This window comes from Bombus pascuorum, chromosome 5, assembly GCF_905332965.1.
Source record: "Bombus pascuorum chromosome 5, iyBomPasc1.1, whole genome shotgun sequence".
Classification (NCBI taxonomy): domain Eukaryota; kingdom Metazoa; phylum Arthropoda; class Insecta; order Hymenoptera; family Apidae; genus Bombus; species Bombus pascuorum.
In genome coordinates this window covers 5,789,050-5,810,884 of record NC_083492.1, presented here as the reverse complement: position 1 = coordinate 5,810,884, position 21,835 = coordinate 5,789,050, and the positions used below count along the sequence as shown (strand labels likewise).

At 36.5% G+C, this 21,835-nt stretch overlaps 1 protein-coding gene across 3 annotated transcripts in view; it reads left to right on the top strand.

The window, feature by feature from the left end:
* Positions 1 to 21,835, top strand: part of LOC132907363 (protein rhomboid) — a 500,462-nt gene that overhangs the window by 384,915 nt on the left and 93,712 nt on the right. For all 3 annotated transcript variants that reach the window (XM_060960390.1, XM_060960389.1, XM_060960391.1), the window contains one exon: positions 1,908 to 2,025. In XM_060960390.1, the coding sequence (XP_060816373.1) occupies positions 1,908 to 2,025 (118 nt within the window). The remainder of the gene's footprint in view (positions 1 to 1,907; positions 2,026 to 21,835) is intronic.

Below are 21,835 nucleotides of genomic sequence, written 5' to 3'. Positions count from 1 at the left end.
TTAGTTCGCGGAATAGCCCCGAGCCATTGACAGATTAATTCTCAAATACTTGGATGAAAAAAAAGCTCTTAATGATCCCGATAATTTTCATAATTCTGCCTCGATAAATCCGTTGTTTCGTTAGTGCGGGCTAAGAACTTGGTGGTGTGAGTCGCGAGCTGTGAATTCTCCAAGCTTTTCTTTATGTTATTTGTTACAAGCTCGCGTTCCTTTTGTATCGTTTCTCTTATGCGAGTCGATTGCACACGTTTACGATGCTTTCGTATTCGTACGAGTACGAGTAGAAAAAGGCAGCTTAAATAGACATTTGTTCCACTCATTGAATATTGCAATTTTTATTTTGGATATATCGATATTTTATATATTTTTACATTATTAATTTAATATCGTTGAATTCTCGATGAAAGCGTACAAAAGCCACAGTTTATTTATAAGTATCTTATAACCTCTTTTAACAAGGATTTTATGCTTTTCATTGAAATTTCCGAATCCCTAATTGCAATGTTCCACGCAGCGTCTATTGTATTTCATTCGTCAATATTTTTTCACGTAACGTTCATTGTTTATGGACATTTATTGTAATGTTTTAACGTTTATTTTGTCCATCGCAGATTTTTAAATACGATTGAAAATACCGCATTCAAGCTGATATTGGTTGACGAGTTTATTGTTGGTCGATACATTTTTCGCGTTGGAATATCATCCGTGGCAAATGTATCGATTTATCGAGCCCATATTACCAATACGCGCGACATAGTATTTTCAAAATATGATTTGTTTATCATCCATATTACAGAGTGAAAAATGCGAGCAACTTTTGCTTCTGGTTTTTCTATACATCGATGTATTTTACCGTTTCAATGGATTGCAAATCAGTTAAAAAATTCTCTACGAATAATATAACAAACCAGAAATGCTTCGAACAATACCTTCAATTTGAACAATAAAATCTACAACTAATATTTCGAACCAATAAAATACAACATCGAGAGCAAAAATAGAGTGTCTAAGCTACGCATTTTTCTTCGCTATTAATTCCTAATTTTAAATCGCAACGATTCGTTTGTCACGAAGCAAACACGGTTAACTAAACTGTGATCCGCGGCAGCAACGTTTCTGTTAAGGTTATTTGACGTATGTGGAATCAAAGAAACGCGTGGGTAAATTGTAAGGTATTGTAAGTATATATATATTGTGAATATTAAAGTACAAAGTGTGGAATACAATGTAAGCTGGTCCAGATCCGCACGCTAGTGTCACCCACTTAAGAGGACCATCCGCTCAGTAACCAGATAGGCCGAACACCCCGCATATCACGTCTGTTGAAACAATAATCAAAAGAGCTCCCTCCAAAGGAACTAGACTCTCGGTAGAAGGACCTTCCTAAACTAACGCTAAGTCAGTCCGTTCTAGCATGTCGAGTCAGTCTGTCTTAATATTCCGAACCACGCTGTTGTAACCGTCACTCTGTCAGATTTCTGCAATAAATCTCATTGTCGCATACGAAGTTCTATTTTCTTCACCCTGTTTGTGAAAGAATCGTTCCGTTCGAACCGCGACGCGAGGAGATCACCGGCGATCCGTTAATTCCGCGATCTTTTGTGTCTCCGACGTGACACTAGCAATGTTACCCTGAGACTAAAAGAATCCTGAAGCCAACGTCGCACGTGTACCGCTTATTGTCTGTCATCGACGCATTCTTTTGTCTATGCGCTATCGATGGCCTCAGCGCTTGAGAAAACCGAAGACCAGATGTAAAGTTTTCTTAGAAGTGGCGATCACTTGAACAGTTTCGAACGTCAAACGTGGAAAAATTAAGGCGCCAATGTGTCGATGAGAAAACGAGAAACAGAAATGTAACCAAAGACAAAGAATAGAATCGGTGAACAAAAATTTCTTAATTGCAGGATGGTCCGCATGATCGGCGATGAATTCCTTACGGAAGAAAGGGACCGCAAATACTACGCCGACCATTACAGGTGTTGTCCGCCGCCTCTTTTCATCATTCTCATCACCCTTGTGGAGGTTAGTATAGAACAAACTATTCTCTGTAATTTAACCCATCCAACAATTTAATATCGTCGATATATTCCGCTGTACTTGCGTTTCGCGGCAATTAGCGCCGTCGTCGTTTAAAGTGGAATAGAATGATCAAAAAAGGATGACGTGGAGATGGTTCGCATCGTTGCTGTTAAAAATAAACCTACGAAATTAGTCAAAAGTCTTTGTCGAATTACTAAAAATATGCAAACGTTCCTAGTTACGCGAGGATTTACTTTTATCGGAGCAGGAACGCAATTACATCTATTCGTTTATTTCCTTCGTATCGCTTTAACTCTAATCGATTACGTGTAACGTATTTAACGCATTGCTTACGGGTTACGAGATATCTCGTTTTTAGCAAGCGGAACGTTGTGGCCGGGTCACGAAATATCTCGTTTTCATATTTTTTCGACCGAATCGATGACTTAAGCACCCAGAGACAAATGGTTTTGTTATTACCAAGATAATGAAGCCTCGCGCATTGTTATGACAAATGATCAGCAAAACAACCGAATGTTGACATTCCAAGCATGTAAAAACGATCAGTCGGCATAGCCAGTACATGGATCTAAAATGTGCGGGCCCTGGGAGCGCGTTGAGCGCGCAGAGCGCCGTATGCAATTTATAAGTGTTAAATATTAACACTTTGACTGCCACGCAAAAATCGCGTGTCTCGCTCAGGACGCTACAGTGTTTTAACACAGTGCACCGTTAGATGCAAGATTTATTTTCATTTTTTTTTTTTTTTTGATCGATATTCCAATAAAAATGTTTAATCGTTCAATGGGGAACTTCTAATTTCAAAGTATCTTCTATTTATCGGTTATATTCAAAATGCCCTAATTGTCAATTTTTATTCAATTCTTACAATTGTAAGAAGTTGAAGCGCTCCTGTCACCGATGACCACCGTGGCAGTCAAAGTGTTAAGATTCATGTCGATGTAAGGTACATATCGAAACTCTGACTTTGTTAGCTCAAGTATACATTTCCAAATTTATTTATCGAGAAAAAAAAAGAAGATAAAAAAAGAATAATGAAGATCCATATTCGAACAATTTCTGTCTCTCTACCGGACACAACCATAATGCTATGAGATTTGAAATTCGCGGACTTTGATCACGTCGCGTGATCCGTTGACTAATGAATTTTTAGTGAAAATTACACAGTGGAAGGATGCGCGGTGACAAGCGCGAGCGGAACGAGGGCACTGGAACTGCTCGTGCCGCTGTTATTTATTAAAAATGCCTTTGATACGCGTGTCTCTTTTTCTCTACCGCGTTCGCTACCATCATGCTCTCCCTCCTAGTTCATCTCGCCGGTTCGAACATCGGTGTCGTTACTTTTATATCGTTGCGCGATTAATATCGCGACGACGATGGCTGTTCGTCTTTTTTTTTTCACGCGGCTCTGAAAGAGTGCGCCGCACCTTTTTGCTTTTCACGCTGTCGCTCTAACCGCGTTATTAAATTTCACCCCTTGCGAATTTGTTTTCGCTCGCGTCCGAACGATGAGAAAGAGGGTGAAAGGGGCTGGGTGTGTAAAGCAAGGTCGTTAATTTTGGTTTACATTATGCGGCCAGATTCAGAGCGACCGCGAGAACCGGCCAACTTTACGGGGCAACCTGTAAAATACCGTAAAAGTTCGTATAAAATGGCAACAACGAACGTTATGCCGCACCGTGTTCTCTGACTTCATTCGAAATTGCTGCAACGATATACACTGTCGTTTCGAAACGCGATATTCAATCAAGATTAATCGATCAGAACTTTATGCATATTCATGCAAAGTTCCGATCCAAATATACACGCGGATAAAATGTAACAACTTGTTACACCTATTATACTCGAAAGAATCGTAATTAATTTCAATTGCAATAATTACACGCTGGCGTTGATAGTTTTCTCGTCTAAATTCCATCGAGAAGATCGAAGGTAATTTCTATACTCGCTTGAACGTTTTCCAATTTCATCGGTATAATCGTGACAGTCGTGTCTCGTTACAGTGTCAATGAAATTTCAAAATGTTTCGCATAACACGTACGATGTGACACGTACAAGTTTTCTATCACAACTGTTGAACCGCTTTCGTGACTCGGCCTGTTCATGAACAAAAAGCCCATTGATTTCGTTATATCAAATTGACAAGATTATCGTTTTTGATATCGAGTATATTAAAGAGTCATTTATAGTCTGTCGTTTCAAACGAGATAATTATTTTTAAAGGTTCTAATAATTTCCTAATAACTTTTTTTACTCGTAAGCGTGTTGTTATTTGGGGTAATGTGCCGGCGTGGTTATTCCCGCGGAATTACGTTGCAGCCCGATAACTACGTTATTTACATTGCGCGATATTAAACATGCTCGTAAAAGATACGAGTTTCTTTATTTTCGATGGAGTAAAAACCCGGAATAGGCTCGCCAATGAAATTCCATTTAAACGCTGTTCCTTTGACAAATGTTTCGAAATTCCCCGATTTCCAATACGAAGAGACAATAAAGAAAATACAAAGGCAAGCATCGCAGTACGTGCCAGTGCATTAATAAGTAGAAAAATTGATTTATCTGATACTTAATTGTTGAAAATGTTCGGTCCGGAGTTTGCTAAACCGAAACGAACGATTCCATAATTTCATACGATTGCGAATATGTATCGGCCAGAAAGTTCTATTCCTTCTCGCTGTTTCGACTTCTCGTTTTAATTAATCAGAGTTGTGCGTGTGTGTTTATGCTTTAATTAAATTTATTCCGCGTTCTTTACCATAGATATCGTTCAAAAGCCTGATATAATCATCGCCAAATTATCATTGCAAATATTTAGAATTTATTTAAGCTTTCCGATAGAAATAATTTTTCGGATTATGTCAAGTAGTTTTATATGCTCGTTGCTATGTATTTTTCTATGTGCTTCTACGTATCGCGGCAAAAAATAAAGTTGGAACTCGACTAATTATAGAACTAAGAGAATCATACTTCTCAAAGTTGAAATTACCCTAAATTATTCACCTGCACGTATCCTAACTTCAGTTTGTCAATCTGCGATTCGATATTTATATTTCCTGAATTGTTATCGAAATAAGTCTTCTAAAATCTACCCATCGAAAGACAAAAATAAAAAAAAAAAAAGAAGGGAAAAGAAGAAAAAAAGGAGGAAGAGACTATCTCTTAAGTTGGTAGCGTTTTCCTATTATTCATGGGTTAGCCTTATTTGAAATGCCACGGTGACCGCGATAGACAAAGGGAGAGCCATCAATTTCCTTGATTATTTTTCTTATTTTCATGAAAATGATTAGCCGATATAATTACCCTTTACAAGGGTATCTCGTTTGTATGATAATACGCGAACGTGTAATCACGTTCTTTTGACGCGTGGGCGTGATGCGTGATCGATCGACTTTTTACGCGAGCAATTCGCACGCGAAGAATTTCACTTGGATGTATCGCGAAAATAAATAATAAATGGTCGGCCACGTCCCTTTCTCCGTTCGCGTCCACCAATTTTAGATAAATGCTCTTGATACAGGTATTTCAATGAATTTTTAACGAGAGTATTTTGCAACGATTTACATCGGTAGGAGCATCACCGTTTAATTGGAAACGAAATAATCGACGTCGGTAATTTCAATTCGCCAGCGGTAATCGCATAACGTTTCGAATATTTCGCTTAAAAATTCGTAACTCGCTGAATTATTTACTGGTGTACCTCTGCGTACATTTGTAAAGTTCTTCATATTAGGGTTCCGTTTCTGAAAAAAAGGAGAGAAAAAAAGAAAGAAAATCCACAGTCAAAGGGGGAAAAATCTGCACCTATAATGAAAAGAACAGACGAAAAACTGGGAAAGTTTCTGTTTTCGATATTCGATATTCAGTTTATATCGGGGGTTCCGCGCTCTTTTCAGAAACGTTCGGTTCTTCGAGTAAATATATCGAATTATCTGTTGATCGTTCGTTTCACCAAAAACTTCAAAGTATTTTACGGCAGGCGGATGTTTGTCGAATTAATATTTGGACGATCCGAAGAAGCGTTCGTGAAATTACTTTTTATATTTGTCGGAAATCGCGTGATCAAACGTTGAAATACTTTTCCTAACCGCATTCAAATCGTATAAATCGGCTACAACATTTTAGATTTTTTCAAATTTTTCCAGCTTCCTCAATGCTTTTTATCTTTATATCATGTTGTTTGTGTCGCCTATAAAAACGGGAAAAGGAAAAAAGCTAGTGTGCAAGTAAATGTAGAAACATTGGAATTATTTCCTTTTGGAGACAAAATCCTCGATTTCAAAAGGGTTTTGCTGTAAAAATGTGCCGAAGTTTGTTGGTCCATCGTATCGTAAAAATTGTTAAGAAGTTAAATTGACAGAATTTCTTAAATACGGGAGGAAACACGGGTCTCAGGTGCGGTGTGGATATACAGCAATCCTTTCTCATCGAACCACCTCGTTAATTAAATCTTCAAGTATACCCCACGGCGTGAACTCGCAACTCCAGAAGCAACATGTGCGCCTACAGAACTTGGATCAGGTTCCTAACGCTTTATAATTAAAATATTACGACTAATTGAAAAAAATCGACTTTAGTTTTAAACGCGATTACGTTTAATCCACAAAGTTTCTACTTAAGTATCATATAAATGCTTCTTTTTTTATTTTTTATATTTTTTTTATTTTTTTTTTTTTTTTAGTGTTTTATGTATGTTGGATTTTGTTCTTCCGATTATTGGAAACCATTGTCGGAGAAGTACAGAGAATCGATAAATTAAATCGCAGTACTGTACTCGCTTCATTGATATTTAGCAACAAAAATGGATTACCGTGGATTTCGTCAGATTTGCCGATCAACCTGCTGATTAAATTTCAATGTACCTGTCACCGTTAAATACGATTATTCGTTAATGAATTATTTGTACACCTTTCCTGTTACAATCTCCAAAATTATTCACTCGACAATTTGCACGACATTTGTCCTATGAATCGGGAAAATATTTAAATACAAAAAAAAGAAGAAAAAAAGTTAAAATGTTTTATCAAGTAAAACTCCTATTGGAAAGCTTTCTAATTTGATTCGTTATTTAATTTTAAGTTCCCTGGCGTTATACAATTTTTTCTAATTATTTTAAATTTACTATCAGAATTAGAATACGATTTTTCGCGTGTATCATTCTCAATAACAGTTCCATCAGCGTTCAATATCAAAACATGGTAAGAGAACGGTACAACGTAACCATCAAATTACTTGGAAAATTCACGATGAAACGTAAAATACATTTTGAAACAATCTATCTTCTAAAATGAGCGAACAAATATTCTAAAAGAGGCATCTCGTCCATTGTTGCAAAAGGATTAAACGCTTATCGTATCGTTAAAATCGCGCGTACAGATTAAAAATAAATATTCCTTTCTTGCTTCTTCTTTTTTTCTTTTTTAATAAAAACGTAACAACGTTTTTATCTCCGCAACGTCAGTGCGGCGGCTACTTTATTCGATATTTATTATTTGAAAATATTAATCGCGGTATTACTGTAAGAACTTGTTAGAGTTGCATCACACACGTCGTATCTATACATATACCTACACGCAGTACCTATAGAGGAGCTATAATTTTAAACGGGATTCTGGTTAATACCCATTAGCGATTGGATTAATACATGATTCATGCACGCCAGACATTGTCAAATTCGCCCCGGATCTAATTACAATTTATCGCGTTCCGCTTCTCTCTTTACCTTCGCTTTCCTATCGGAAATATCTCCACCTTTATTTGTCCATATATCATTTTCAGCTTTGTGACGTATTCTTTCGTCTCACGTCCTCTACCCGCGTCTCCTCTCTAATCCATCCACATCCATCCCCGTTTTCATGTATTTTTCTTCTGTTAGTTTCGAGCACATTCGTACAAATTTGCAAAATAATTCATTTAGAAAAAAGTCTGTTATATATAGAAGAAAATTCAATAACTCTGGACAAGTAACAAAAGTAACAAGATAAAAGCGCTAAATATTTAAAGAAACAGGTAAATATCCACGTTACTGACTACTAGTATTAAGACACCTATCCATACTTAATACAAATTGCTCTTATTCGCTAGTTATTTTATTGCAAATCTATTATGCGTGCCTCGCAATGTAAAATACCAAATACAGTAAAATTTACTAGAATTTTGCAATAAATGTAACCGATGGATGTCCCGATACTTGTGATCAATAGTGGTATGTTGCGTTTACTAATAGACAACGCTCAAGTGGCCCTCGTATTGTCATTTTGAGCAAAACGTTGTCATCGAGTTCCTCTCTATCGTTGCACAAAAAAGTAGACAAAAGAAAGAATTTGTATCTCTCCTTTCCTATTATACTGTATGTCGCCGCTTTAATTGCACCGCTTCTGCTTTCGTTACTTTGCATTTCTTTCTTTTTTCTCCCTCTTTTCTCTCTCTTTCACTCTCTCTCTCTCTCTCTCTCTTTGTGTCTCGCGGTTTCATTTTCTCATTCACCTATTTCTGTTTGCTTTTTTCCCCTGTGTTTCGCCGACGCGCCTGTTTTCTCGTTACTCCTATTTCTCGTTCTAATAACTCCCTTCTAATAGTACCCTTCTGCCTTCGTCTGTCTTCCTCGTATCCCGACGTTCCCATTCGCGCGTCCATCCTCCACTCTCTGTCGCATTTGTTATTGCGCGAGCGTTTGCATTCGTGTTTGCGCCATGTATTAATAACGCGGATATTCACTGCTGATATTTTACGCGTGTGCTCACCGGCTCATCGATCACGAATGAGAGAGGAGAGGATGTACTAGTCGGTAATGGTCGTAATAATAATCGTAATTTGGAAATTTTCGCGAGTCTAATGTATTCTCGACGCGATTTTTTCTCTTTTTTTTTTAATGGGAGAATTGGACGTTCGTAATCAGATCGCAGATTTTTACGTAAATTTATATTTTTACGAAGTCAGCTGATCCCTTTGCTTTACGATTTGTTCTGTTATCTCGTTAAAGATTTTTATTTATCTTCGAAAAATGTCGTGGCTGATATAAAAATCATTCAGATATTATACACAAGTTGAATGTAACGATCTTCGATTTTATAAACTCTAACGAAGTGTGCGATTGAAACGACATTACAGATACATTTGCAGCAATTGTGTAAAACGATGAATATGTCGTTGAAGAGATAGCGAAGTTTATGGAAGAAAAATTAAAAATGTAAGAGTATGAAAACTGTGTATTGTCGTGAATATTTTGTTTGAGGAATTGAAATCTATCGAACGTAAATCGAAGAGGTATTTTTAGAGCAAATATTAGAGTATTCTTTCATTTTTCTGGTAAAGAGACAAACATTTTATTACCAACCTTTCAATTAATTATCCGAATCGGCATTCGCGAAAGCTCGGTAACGTTATCGTTCGATCCCTTGAAATTTTGCCAAAGTGTATTAATTTTACAGTTCTCTGAACAGAGTACAGAGTTCATGCGACGCACAGAATCGTTTTTGTCCCAAATGAACAATTTCTTTTGCTATCGTCTCTTTCTTCTAACGTACAGATGCTTTTGCGATGTCAGTACTCATCATTTTGAAACAAAGTTACATTGCCAGATTAAAGAAAATTTGTTGGAATACAACGATATTTTTCACGCATAGGCATAAGTACCCTTACATAGACACCCACACGGGCATTTGAACAGGACACTTACACAGGTCATACTCGTTACTGTATAGAGAGTGGGGTTCAAAGTATTTAAGGGATCATGGGTCACTACCTACGTCTAGTCTGAGAGTAACTGGCCAACAATCAACAATCTCCATACGTTGTTAATTATATCACTCGATCATAAAAGATATAACTTAGAAAAAACGAAGCTGGCACCCCGCTGGGGGTAGCCACCCACATGCTATATTTATTTTTATTTTATTTTTTTTTCACCAATAAGATATAACACTTTACCAAATATCCATAAGGACAAATTGTAAAAAACCAAAATAAAATTTAAAAAAATTATATCACTCGCTTATATACATCAGGTTCTGTAGTTCTGTTTAATAAATATCACCGAATATTATTTTAACACAAACATTGTGTCTTCCACAGATTATTAATCTTAACTTTAAGATTAAATTCTAACAAAATTAAAATTGTATCTGGCGGGAATTTAAGAAATAAAGCTTCGACAGCATTACCACGAAACCAGTAAAAGGGGCTGGTATCGCATATTTCGTCTTTGCAATTGCTAAAAGCACGCAAATATTTTCACTTAACATTTTTACAACGCTTACTTTTATTTCTTATCTATTATTAGATAGAAACACGATTACATCCGCTCGACTATTCTCGAGATATTGAATATTTGCCCGCGGAAAGTCAAGAACCTCGGCTCTAAATCCCGATGAAAATTATTTCGTTTCACTAGTAGTCTAGGGTAAATCTGTTCAATTGATCGTGCAATTTTCGCACACCAATCACCATTATCGTTGATAGGAAAGTAAATTCTAGGGAGATGGCCTGATTCCGTGAGAGGTCCGAATCCCTTCGTTCTTTCGGCCATATCAAGGCGTGTAATTTTTTTCTAGTTAAGACCGCCGCGCGGAAAATTAGAAATTTAATGACCTGTTATTAACGTTGATGCGATCAATGCGTCGTCGAGTATCGTGACTTACAAGTTATGGATTCGACGCCCGATTCGTGACGATCCCGTTCCTAATGACTCGAATACAATTAGAGATAATACGTTGACATTGCGTGTATTCGTACAGCTTCGCATTAACCGACGGAAATGCATAGAAAATTACATTTTCGTTTACAACGTGGGTCGTATAACGACCCTTGGGTATACTCTACAGGCTGTCGCAAAATACACGAAGGATATTTGGAGCTGGACAGAAGCCAAACCCACCAACTCTATCTTTTGTCGATCTTTTTCTACTTCGTCGCATAAGTTGGACGTTCGTCGTGTTCCATTCCTGGAAAGCGAATTATGTATTTACGCGAGTTAATTATCCGTTGCAACTAGACGGCATAAATAATTGACATCCCAAGCTAAATTCTACAAAACTTCATTGTTTTTTTTTTTTCTTGTTCTTTTTCGATCTACAGAGTCACTCAATGTGGTTTCCGAATGGCTCGTTTCTAGACAGTTGTGACACCCTGTAGAATGTTGACTGTGTCCGTAAACAGACCAAGGAAAGAGAAAAAGGAGCAAAGAGACAGAACAGAGAAATATTAGATGGATATCTACAATATCGTTTGAGTTTTACGCATCGCATAAGAACTTTATACCTGTTTGCAAGACACGCTGTTTACCAGCTCGTTAAATTCTTTTATACTCGATTCTAAATAAAACACCGATACTTCCCGTTGTTAAAGTTAAAATCACTGGTTTTAACAGGCTCTCTGTTGGCAACCGACGTCGATTATGTCGATGTCCTTGCATTAAACAGTTTTAAAAGCGATTTAAGCTCGTGCGCCAAGCGTAATTGCGAGCAGAGCTTGCCCGAACGGAGAATTAAACTTTTAAATTTTCACTCGAGAAAATACACTGTTGTGTTTTCAGATTAAATTTACGATAATTACAATTAACTTCAATTATTTTGTTTGGCGCAAAAATTCGACGAAATCGATACGTCAGTCCGTGAGATATAGAGGATATTGATATAAGAAACAGCGTTCATTGAAATACGCGTACTTTGAACAGTTCAGGTTCCTTTTTCCATAAAAGAAGATTACGTTGTCGAACATATACGTATTTACGCTTGTTGTATATCTATTATTTATCTAACTTTCGTTATAAAGTAGAATAGGATTATTCGATTCAGCGAGGCTTTGGTATCTTCGAATTAAAGCTCCGACTTTACACGGAATAATCAAACTCACGTACATTCTCTTATCACGTAAAATACCGAAATTTCGAAAGTGTTCGTCAAAGATTTCTATAGTCTGCTGTCACGTTCTGAAAATTGTGAATATAGTTACTAATTTCGGAATAATTTCGATGCTACATGCACAGGCAATTATTTTACGTTAATAGCTTCTCAATTATGTATACTTATCTGTATACGACCCTGCAACAAGTTTTTCACGAAACATCGACATATGCGAAACAATCGAAGCGACTGGGTATCGGTTGACGTAGATAGATCGGTGGAAGAAAAATTTGAAAAATATGATATTCAGGGAGTAAGAAAATTCGAAGGAAATTCAAAGATAAGGGAAGATGACTCTGATGTATAAAATGATATGAATAAAAAGCGAGGGAAGAAGGCGAATAGAAATTTGTGAAAGAGAAAAGTATTCGAAGACGAGAGCATCCTCGAACGACGGGAAAACATACATCGGAAATAAAAACTGATTCTATATTTAACAATAACAGTGCTTACTCCTATTGTGCGCAATCGTACAGACAGTCTATCCCTCTCTTTTACTCCCTACATACAGTTACTTACATAACCGATCAAACACACTTTAAAACAGAACAACAGCAAGAATTTTTAAAACAAAAATAAAAATGACGATTTTTTAAATGGAATAACAATTAAAAAAAAAAAAAATTGCGATTGATCGGAATCGCAAGTAAATACCTCTTGTTACAGCTTTCTTGTCTGAGCCTCTAATGAAAATTCAAACGACGCGTTTTGTCCATTTGCTGAAAATTTTCTATGAGCCACAGATTGTTAAAATTAGCAAAAGTCGTAATTTTTGTGACGACTCTCGGCTTAAAATCTAAAGATTCTTACATCTTTAGATGCCCGTCGAAAAAATTAGAAAAATTTTCCATTTTTCAAATCTTTCTTTTTCACGCCATCTAACACGAACTAATTCTTTCAACTTCTTAAAAATACTCGGGTCGTATAATTGTCTTATTTTAAAAACGTTAGTCCGTTTTAACGAGTATGTGTTGATACGTGTATGATTTGTTATGTACGCGTGATATGAGCGTATGTGTTGCGCGATGAATTATGCGAGTAACTGTAGTTACGCACTCACAGACTCGTCCTCTTACGAGTTTCTATGAATTTTAAATACCTATCTTGTTTTATATTTAGACTATGACTAAACACTGTGAATGTTTTATAAACACAAATGAAGAAATAAAACTTAAGCAAAGATTTGTTTCACTCGCTAAATATTATAACGAGTGGCATACTTTCCATATTGTATACATATTTCTTTATTATGCGTATTCTACGTACTTTCGCACTTTGAAATGTCTCATAGAAGCATAATAATCGGTATCTTTCGAGAGAGTTTCGAGAAATCGATAATTTTTTAGGAGAAATCCATAAAAAAATTTAATAAGAATAAAAGTTTTGATGATATACGTATACGTACTTGATAAGGTCTTAGATTAAAATCGGTTTTATACGAAAAAATGAAAATTATGATTTATCGTGTCTTCCTTCTGTATTCTTCTGTATTAATAAAATCTCGTTAGTCGATAAATCCGATATTCATAGAAAATGAAATAAATAAAAATAATTTCTAGTAATATCAGATTTAGAAAATTCAATGACATTTCCTTTGCCCTGATACTTCTATCTTGCTTGTTTCGTTCGTTCGTAAAGCCTCGTAAGGTTTTCCACATTCCAGGCTGAACCAGAACTCTAACTACTTCCTGGCCAAACTAACCTCGTTACATAGAAACGATATTAGAGAAACGAACGTCACTCCATCGTTTCAATCTACCATTTGAAATACTGTTTGACCAGTGAACGAAGTATATTTAATTGGAAAATTAAGTTCGCTTGTAGCACTTCTCGGTCGTCTTGCGCAAAACAAAGAAACCAGGATTCCTCGAATCCAGATGGGACACGGAAAACCAAAAGGCTTGATTAAACATTTTCAATTTACAAAAATCGCCATCCCGTTAGAAACTGCACAAGATACAAGAACAAAACGCAACGTCGTTTCTATATTTTATGAAATTAAAAGAAGTTACTGGCAGATGAATGATAATTATCGAAAATTAGGTTTTATTACTTTTTCACCTCTGTGGCTGTACGAACAGGGAGATTCAATTTTTAATTTTAGCGATATTGGAAATATGTAATTTAAATCGCGTAATTTCGCGCTCGGCCTTCTCTTTTCTCCGAATTTTTATTTTTACAGCAACGTTATCTTTGCGAAGACCGCGATACGGACAAAAGTATCCGAACGTCGCAGAACTTTTTTCCACGTTTTCGTAAGTTTAGAACGTGGAAGATGGACTGAGATATAAACGAACCAGTTTGCCTAGGAAGCGTAGAAAAATATAATTTGCCGACGCGAATTTAAACATCTCGCGTACTTCTTAAGTAACGTAGCTCCCATCGACAAGAGGCATTTACCTTCGTACGTTTACATTTAGCCCCATGCAAGCACTTGCCAATAATTTAAGTTAAAATCGCAACGTCGCAAGTGCCATTGGAAACGCTATAAAACGTCGCCTTTTAACGGAAAACAGATGAAACTTCTTTATTAATGTCGTAGCGACGGGGTTCTATTTGAAAAACGGAAAAGTAAGAGAAGAGAGAGAAAAGAAAATAATATCTGCATCAGTTTACGAAACGGGAAATTTAAACGGCAAGGGGCCAATATGAGGACGACGATCGAAGATCAAACAATTTCCTTGTCTGGTCTGGTCCTTCTCCGCTGCTGCATGTGCAGGTTGAGTCAGACCATTGCTACGGGTTACTGCTTCTATACGGTTAACGATATTAAAAAGTGGCGGAGAAAAAAATTGAATCAACTGGCAATGTCGTGGAATTTTATCTTGTTTAATACGCGAAAAAGTGCAGGCATTTTCTTTTTTAATATAGCCAGATGTTTTGTTTCCGTGCAAGACGATGATTCTTCTGAATTCTTCCTGGTACATCGCGATATATTTAGATTTATGAATTATTCCTTAATCAATAAACTTGCATACGTATCAACATCTTCGTAGACTAATCGAAAGATAGGAGCATGATGCGATATATTAAAAGCACATTTTACCTGGAATGTGGTGGAATGGCTGTAATAACGAAACTTATGTCTGCGATAAAAATCAAGTTTATTTCTTTTATTTACGCTACTAACGTATCAAAACATCCAGAGTAACACGCGTAAACTCTTGTAAAGAAAATTCTATGTCTGATAAATTATTAATTTTATCGAACGTCTGTCTTCTTCGCTGTTACACGAACAATATCTAGAAGAATTTACTCGCGTAAAAAGAACGATACCGTGCACCTGATTGCATTAAAAAAGATGTAACTATATTTTCTCTTTCCTCGGTGCACCATCGTACGAGGAAAAATACTATTTTATAGAGATAAATATTCCGAAATCATTCGACTTTCTTTCTCTGTCGCTTTTTAATATCGATCGCGCAAACAAAAAACATACAAATCCAATTCGTATGACTCCAGTGAGAACGGAGGCGAGCAATTCAAGAACGTTATATGGTGTCCCGATAGCTAAACAGAATTCGATATATGGAAAGGCTCGGCCGGGAACATCGTTGTTTCGGCATTTTCATGAAAATATTCGATTCTAGGCGAAAGCGGATGCGACGTATATCGAGGTCCTCGGGAAGGTCTTCCATGGGTACAGGCCCTTCCAAAATTCAATTCCGCGACTTCGGTCGCTCTCCTTGGTCCCGAGATAACCTGCCTGCGGGAATTAAATTTCCATCTGGCTCGATCGCTACGAGGATTTTGATAGAATATTTTGCGTGTCGATGTGTGCATACTCGCGTGCCACGTCCTTTCCTTCAGACCTACGTACCTATATACACAGCCGACCATAAGTGTTAGCACGCCTATTGATATTTAATATTTAGCGTAAATCCAATGCTGTTATACAAATATACGTACGATAAAAAATATAAAAATATAGAAAAATATAGATAACAGATATGCTGCTTTTATATTTTAGCTATTTTAGTTTTACCAATTGTCTCGTCCATAACGTGCCTTCTAAGGTAAAATATTAAATAAAGTAAGAATTTCCCAATAATTAAATGTAACCAACGAGCGTCCTAATATTTGTGGCCTGCATTGTATATAACGTTTTTTAGAAGTATTTTTACTTTGGCGGTCTATCGTTCATTGGCAATAACTGCGCTTTACCGATATACTATACGGGTGCGTGTGTATGTAACGCGTAGTCTCCAGATAGCGTAACTTCCTTTAATTTCCTCTAAACGTTCACCCACTTACTTAGCCGGATAAACATCAGCCGTGGTATTCGTTCCATGTTATGCTCGATGACTGATGCAAATATGCGATTGCATTTATCCCATTCGATCTAAAAGAACGACATACCAGTGCACACATCGACACAGAACGCTATTTAAAAAATATTGGAACGCAATGTATCTTCACAGAATTATCGTTTAATGGAAATGTCGCTGGTTTCCTGTCGCGTGTTAAGCAGCTTCGCTTCCTTCGTAAAACACGTATAAAATTATCGAAATCATTAAATTATCAGTTAATTACACGCTATAACTCTAATCTAAGAAGAGTCTAGTCTAGTAGAAGAAATATCATGAATTTCTTACGATAATACAAATAGGCTGACTCGACGCTATCGATGTATATAGGTTGTTCGAAATGTTTCTTTCGTTTTATAAGGAAATAATAGACGCACAGTGTTTTTCGTTTTATATCAGTTTATCGAGTTATGCACGAACGTAATAATAGAAATAGAACGAAATGGATCGTACCTAATTCGATAAAATAATATAAAACAGAATTTGTTGTTCGTCTATTATCGCCTTCAGAAACGAAAGAAACTTCTCGGCCGACCTAATACGTTACAAAAGTCTATGATAGAAATAGAAGAAATCAAATTATTCACAATTCGGTTTGCAAAGCTACACTATCAAAGAGAAAATGTGAAAACGCTGGCAAGAGGATAGAAAATTTCCGTTGCTTCTTTTCCCTGGTAATTTAACAGCCACATAGTAATAACAGTGGTAGGTAGACACAGAAGCAGCAGTTTCACTTATTACAATCCGGTGGTAGTCTTTTGTCTTTGTAGAAGCGACTCGAACGACGATTATTCTGCAGCCAACCTCCGGATCTGAATACGTAAGTGGGTATTTATCCGCGAATGCGTAACGGTGCTGTCAACGTGTGTGTATATGTATCTACGTACATCGGGTGTCCCAGGATTTAAGAGCTCAACTTACTCTCAGCATATCCTATTGGATATAGTAATTCAGCGATAAACGTTACTTGAACGTAGATGATTTAAAAAATTCGCTGAAAGTTGCAACAAGCGTGCGAAATATAAAGAGAAGGATACTTTGATCTTCAATTTTACACCATTGGGATTTTATGCGTGGATAACTGTAAAAATAGAAAGATACGTCAAGCGAGTATTAAATCTTCTCCATTGGGATGAAACAATAGGATAATAAATTCCATCTTTTATCGTTGTCACCTTCAGATTGACAGGAACGGTGAATATGTCGAAATGGAGTATTGACAGTTAACTATTACGCTGATATGCGAATCCTTTCTTGTCTTCCCATATAACGTTTCGCACTTTTGTACGTATTTAATTTCTTTTATAAAACATTTCGTGTTTGATCGTACCCTTAAAATTGAAAATTTTTCATTTCGTTAAGTTTCCAGATATTCCGCTGTCCATCGTTCGTCCATTAATTTTCGTATACGTTTTACGTAAATCGTTCGCACCGTTTATCTAATAATTTTCTTCTCGCCTTTCGATTCTGTGTAGCCGTGCGTTTTGTTCGTTCAGTCGTTGGTTTTAATCGTTACTCGAACGATTCGCGTCTTGATAACAGCGACATTTCACAGGCATTAGAGATCGTACTCCAATAATCATAATTGGCATTCGCGCGTTAAATAGTTTGCATTCGTCGTTTCCCAACGAATTGTTTGTTCTCTCGTTGCTCGGAATAGCTCGCGCTGTTTTATTTCCGTGGTTCGGAATAGTATGATAACGAGCTCGAACGCTAGCTGTTTCCTCTGGATTTCATCCTAAATGGAATGGACTTTGACCAATGAAGTTTAACAGATCGAAATGATATTGATTCACGAATAATGGGAATTGCGCTCGATCCTTTTACGTTTAATTCGTACTATTCGCTTTTTACAAGTTTCTCAATTTCATTATACGAATACGCGACCAGCATCGAAGTTGTCAAAGAATTGACAAAGATTAGAGTAGCGTAGACCAGAAGTTTTATCGTTGATTCTACTTTTGACGCGTAATCGAGGATCAGGCTTCGTTCAACTTTGTTTTCCTACTGGTACGCTAAAGTATTAAAATCGAATTTTCACGTTAAAAGTGTTTCGTAACATTCCTTGTTCCTTACTTTTAAGAATATTCCATCGAATAAGCGTTAAACGTTTAAATAAAGCTTTAAACCTTTCCTCGTTGCCTCTTCCAATTTCCACTCGATTGTTTGACTCTTTATTTAAATTGCAGGCGTACGATATCGATTAAATGCAAATGTAATTACATAAAATGTACGCAAGTAGTAGTTGCAGCATTCGTAAATTTACAGAAGTACGTATATATCTTCGAACAGATTTCCCATGATGTTAAAACACGTATGCCTTAGAATTAAAAAATAAGAAATATCAAGGAAAAGAGAAAGATGTCATTTGTAGCATACTGAATCTAAGTGAATTATGACGAACGGGCGAGTTTAAATTTAGTTTTATACAGCTGTATCGCGGCCGAAGTAGCCTTTAAAATATGGTGTCTCGACTTCAGAATCGTAAGTGTTGAAGTTGCACGTTGTTTTTCAAAACTTCTTGTAATTTATAGCGCGCGGAAAATTTATAAAAACGCGCGAAGTTTGTGTCGCGTAATGTGTCTACTGGATTCATTCCAGCCCTCCGTATCGTAACAAGGGCTGCTCGCGAACGAATTAACGTACACGCCATTTTATTATCTCCGTGTTACATCGTATAAGATACAAAATCTTAATGCCTTCTAATTTCATCTTCTTAATATTTCTTGCGTACAGTAATATGTACGTTTGCTCTACAAGAAATCAACTTGTCGCTGTAAAATCATTATCGCTATTAGTTATGAATTGTTCAAAGTGTCAAAAGTTCTCTCCGTTCGCGAATAAAAAGATCACATCGGAACAAGTTTATACCAAATATATATATTCATAAATTTAATTAAATCCACACGCAAGAAGAAAAATTTAAATACGCAAGGTACATCTTCTAATATTTCGATTGCAATAACATTGCATAGCGATGTTCGATCGAATTTATTAGAACGTTATACAATATTACACGATCATTTATTATTTTCTGGCCAAAGTATCTTCGATTTCTACATCGAACTGATCTCCGATGAAATTTTGTCTCCGCTGAAATCTCCGTCTGTCGATCTAAGAGAATTCCAAGATAGTTCTCGACAGACGTTCCACGGCTGAGATCTCGCGAAATTAAGGCGTGACAATGACGGATAGAGTATGGACAAATGGATAAAACAGAATAGTTGATCGATAGACGCGTAAATACTTAGCTGGTGTTGCATCGAAATGACCAGCATATGGCGTGTCGAGAGAAAGCGCGCAAGAGTGAAACGACTCGAACACGAACCGACATTCTGATGCTGCGTATAGTACATGTCATATAGCCACTTGAATAAACATCAATTTGATATCGCTTGGATATTGTATCATCCGTACGTACGCCTTTACCATGCCGCCATAACGCACGTAAACATCTGGCTGTACAGGCTTCTTACACCTGTGTACGCCCTCACCATTCTCTCCTTTCCATCGCATTACCTTTCTCTTTGCTCGTTTACCTGCTTCTTCCACGGTAATCGCGTTCACGTATTGTTATTGCCCACTTCTTCCTGTCTTCATTTCTGTTTTGCTCCGATGATTCTTCGAGAATTTCTTATTTCACCGACTTTTATCATTTTTCTTGTTCTTACGTTTTACGTGGATCGTAAGAAGAAGAAACACGGATGGCTCGAATAATACGTATGTACGTAGTTTTTAAACGTACTTCTCTCGGTTTTTTTTTTTTTATTTTATTTTGGTTTTTTTACAATTTGTCCTTATGGACATTTGGTAAAGTGTTATATCTTATTGGTGAAAAAAATAAAATAAAATAAAATAAAAATAAATATAGCATGTGGGTGGCTACCCCCAGCGGGGTGCAGCTTCGTTTTTTCTAAGTTATATCTTTTATGGTACTTCTCTCGGTGAATATTTTTTTCAGAGCGTTTTAAAATTTCTGCTTTCTTCTGGATAGTTTCCATTATGTGTTTCGTTTTACAGTTTCTATCCTGAAACATTTCTACGTCCTTTCAGTTATTTCGTGCTGTAGCTTCTATCGTCGTCCATCGCTCGACGCATTCTTCGCTACTGACGTCGATTCAATTACTTTCTTTGGATTCTTAGATCTTAGAATGTCGTTGAGGCGATAACATCGAATGTATCAAAGTGCCAGAAAGATAGAACAAACGGAGTAAAAATGCTTGAATTAAAGAATGTTTTTATCGACGATGGTTATTCTCCTGCAATTTTGTAAACATAACTGTTAGAATTATTATTGAGAATAGTTTTGCTATTCTTCTATCGTTTTATCGGTATACTAATTTTGTTACTTGGAAAGATCGAACTGCTGATATGTGTGTATTTATCGTACAAATTTAAGGGGGCAAAAGTGCATGGAACGTAGGCAAGGAAGCTGTTCAAACAATGATTTGCACTAGATTCGGCAAATCTCATTATGGAAATCTGTTTATCATTAAACATCTATCAACTTGATGTCAGCAGATACTAATACTGTAGCCAGCCTCTGTGGCATGCATGTGTACGCACGTGCACTTGCGTAATTTGCGTTAACGTCTTGGGACTGTGTACACTAAACAACGGCGATGTGTAAATAGATTTTGGTAACTCGCCTTCGGGTTTGGTTAATGGTATTAGGTTCAATGGGCTATGTTGACACTCGTATCTGGCAAGCTGATTTAAAGAACCGGAACCTAGTACTGCATGTGTGTTCAAGTCGTTAACGTAAATGTATCACACTCGTCGACTGACGAGTTTCAATTGAAAATGACGGTATTGTAACTTGAAAATTACGCGCATAAGTTGCTAGCTACGAGATAACAAGATTAAATTACACAAAATTTATTCGTCTTTGATACTATGACGATTGGCTAGTTTTAGTATACGTTATACGTTATATTATATTCATACACACACAATATTTAGTATATATAAAATATTATTATAACGTAATATATAGGATGTCACGCGTAACGCGGCTCATTATTTTTGTTTCGTGCCATTTGCGGTCATGTAACAAAAAAGTGTTTTGAATCGTGTTTCAGTGGTGTCTAGTGTATTAAAAATGACGATAAAAAATTCTAAAAATACTTTGTTTTCTAAGCAAAACTAACATCACCTTGGGTAACACAAATAGGATCACACGTTATCTTTTTTATGAGATTCTAGGGGACTTTACGGGAAATTCAAAAAGCATATCGCATGATATTTTTGTTGACTCGGTACTAGATTTACAGTAATGGAAATAATATTAACCCTTTACACTCGGCGTATCTGTGTACATTTCCAATTTCTTTATTTATTTTTTCATACAGCGCGAAACCGGAACTTCGAGGAAACATATATTTTTTTAAAATTTGTTCTATATAACCTGTGCCCCCCGTAAAGTGGATCAAAAGGGACAGCCGAGTGCAAAGGATTAATAATAGAAATAACATGGAATAATAATACTTAGATAGAAACGCGACACCCTGTATATAAGCTAAAACCTAGCAAGATTACACGAGGTTAAGGTTACGACCATTGGTAAATTATACTTCAAACAAA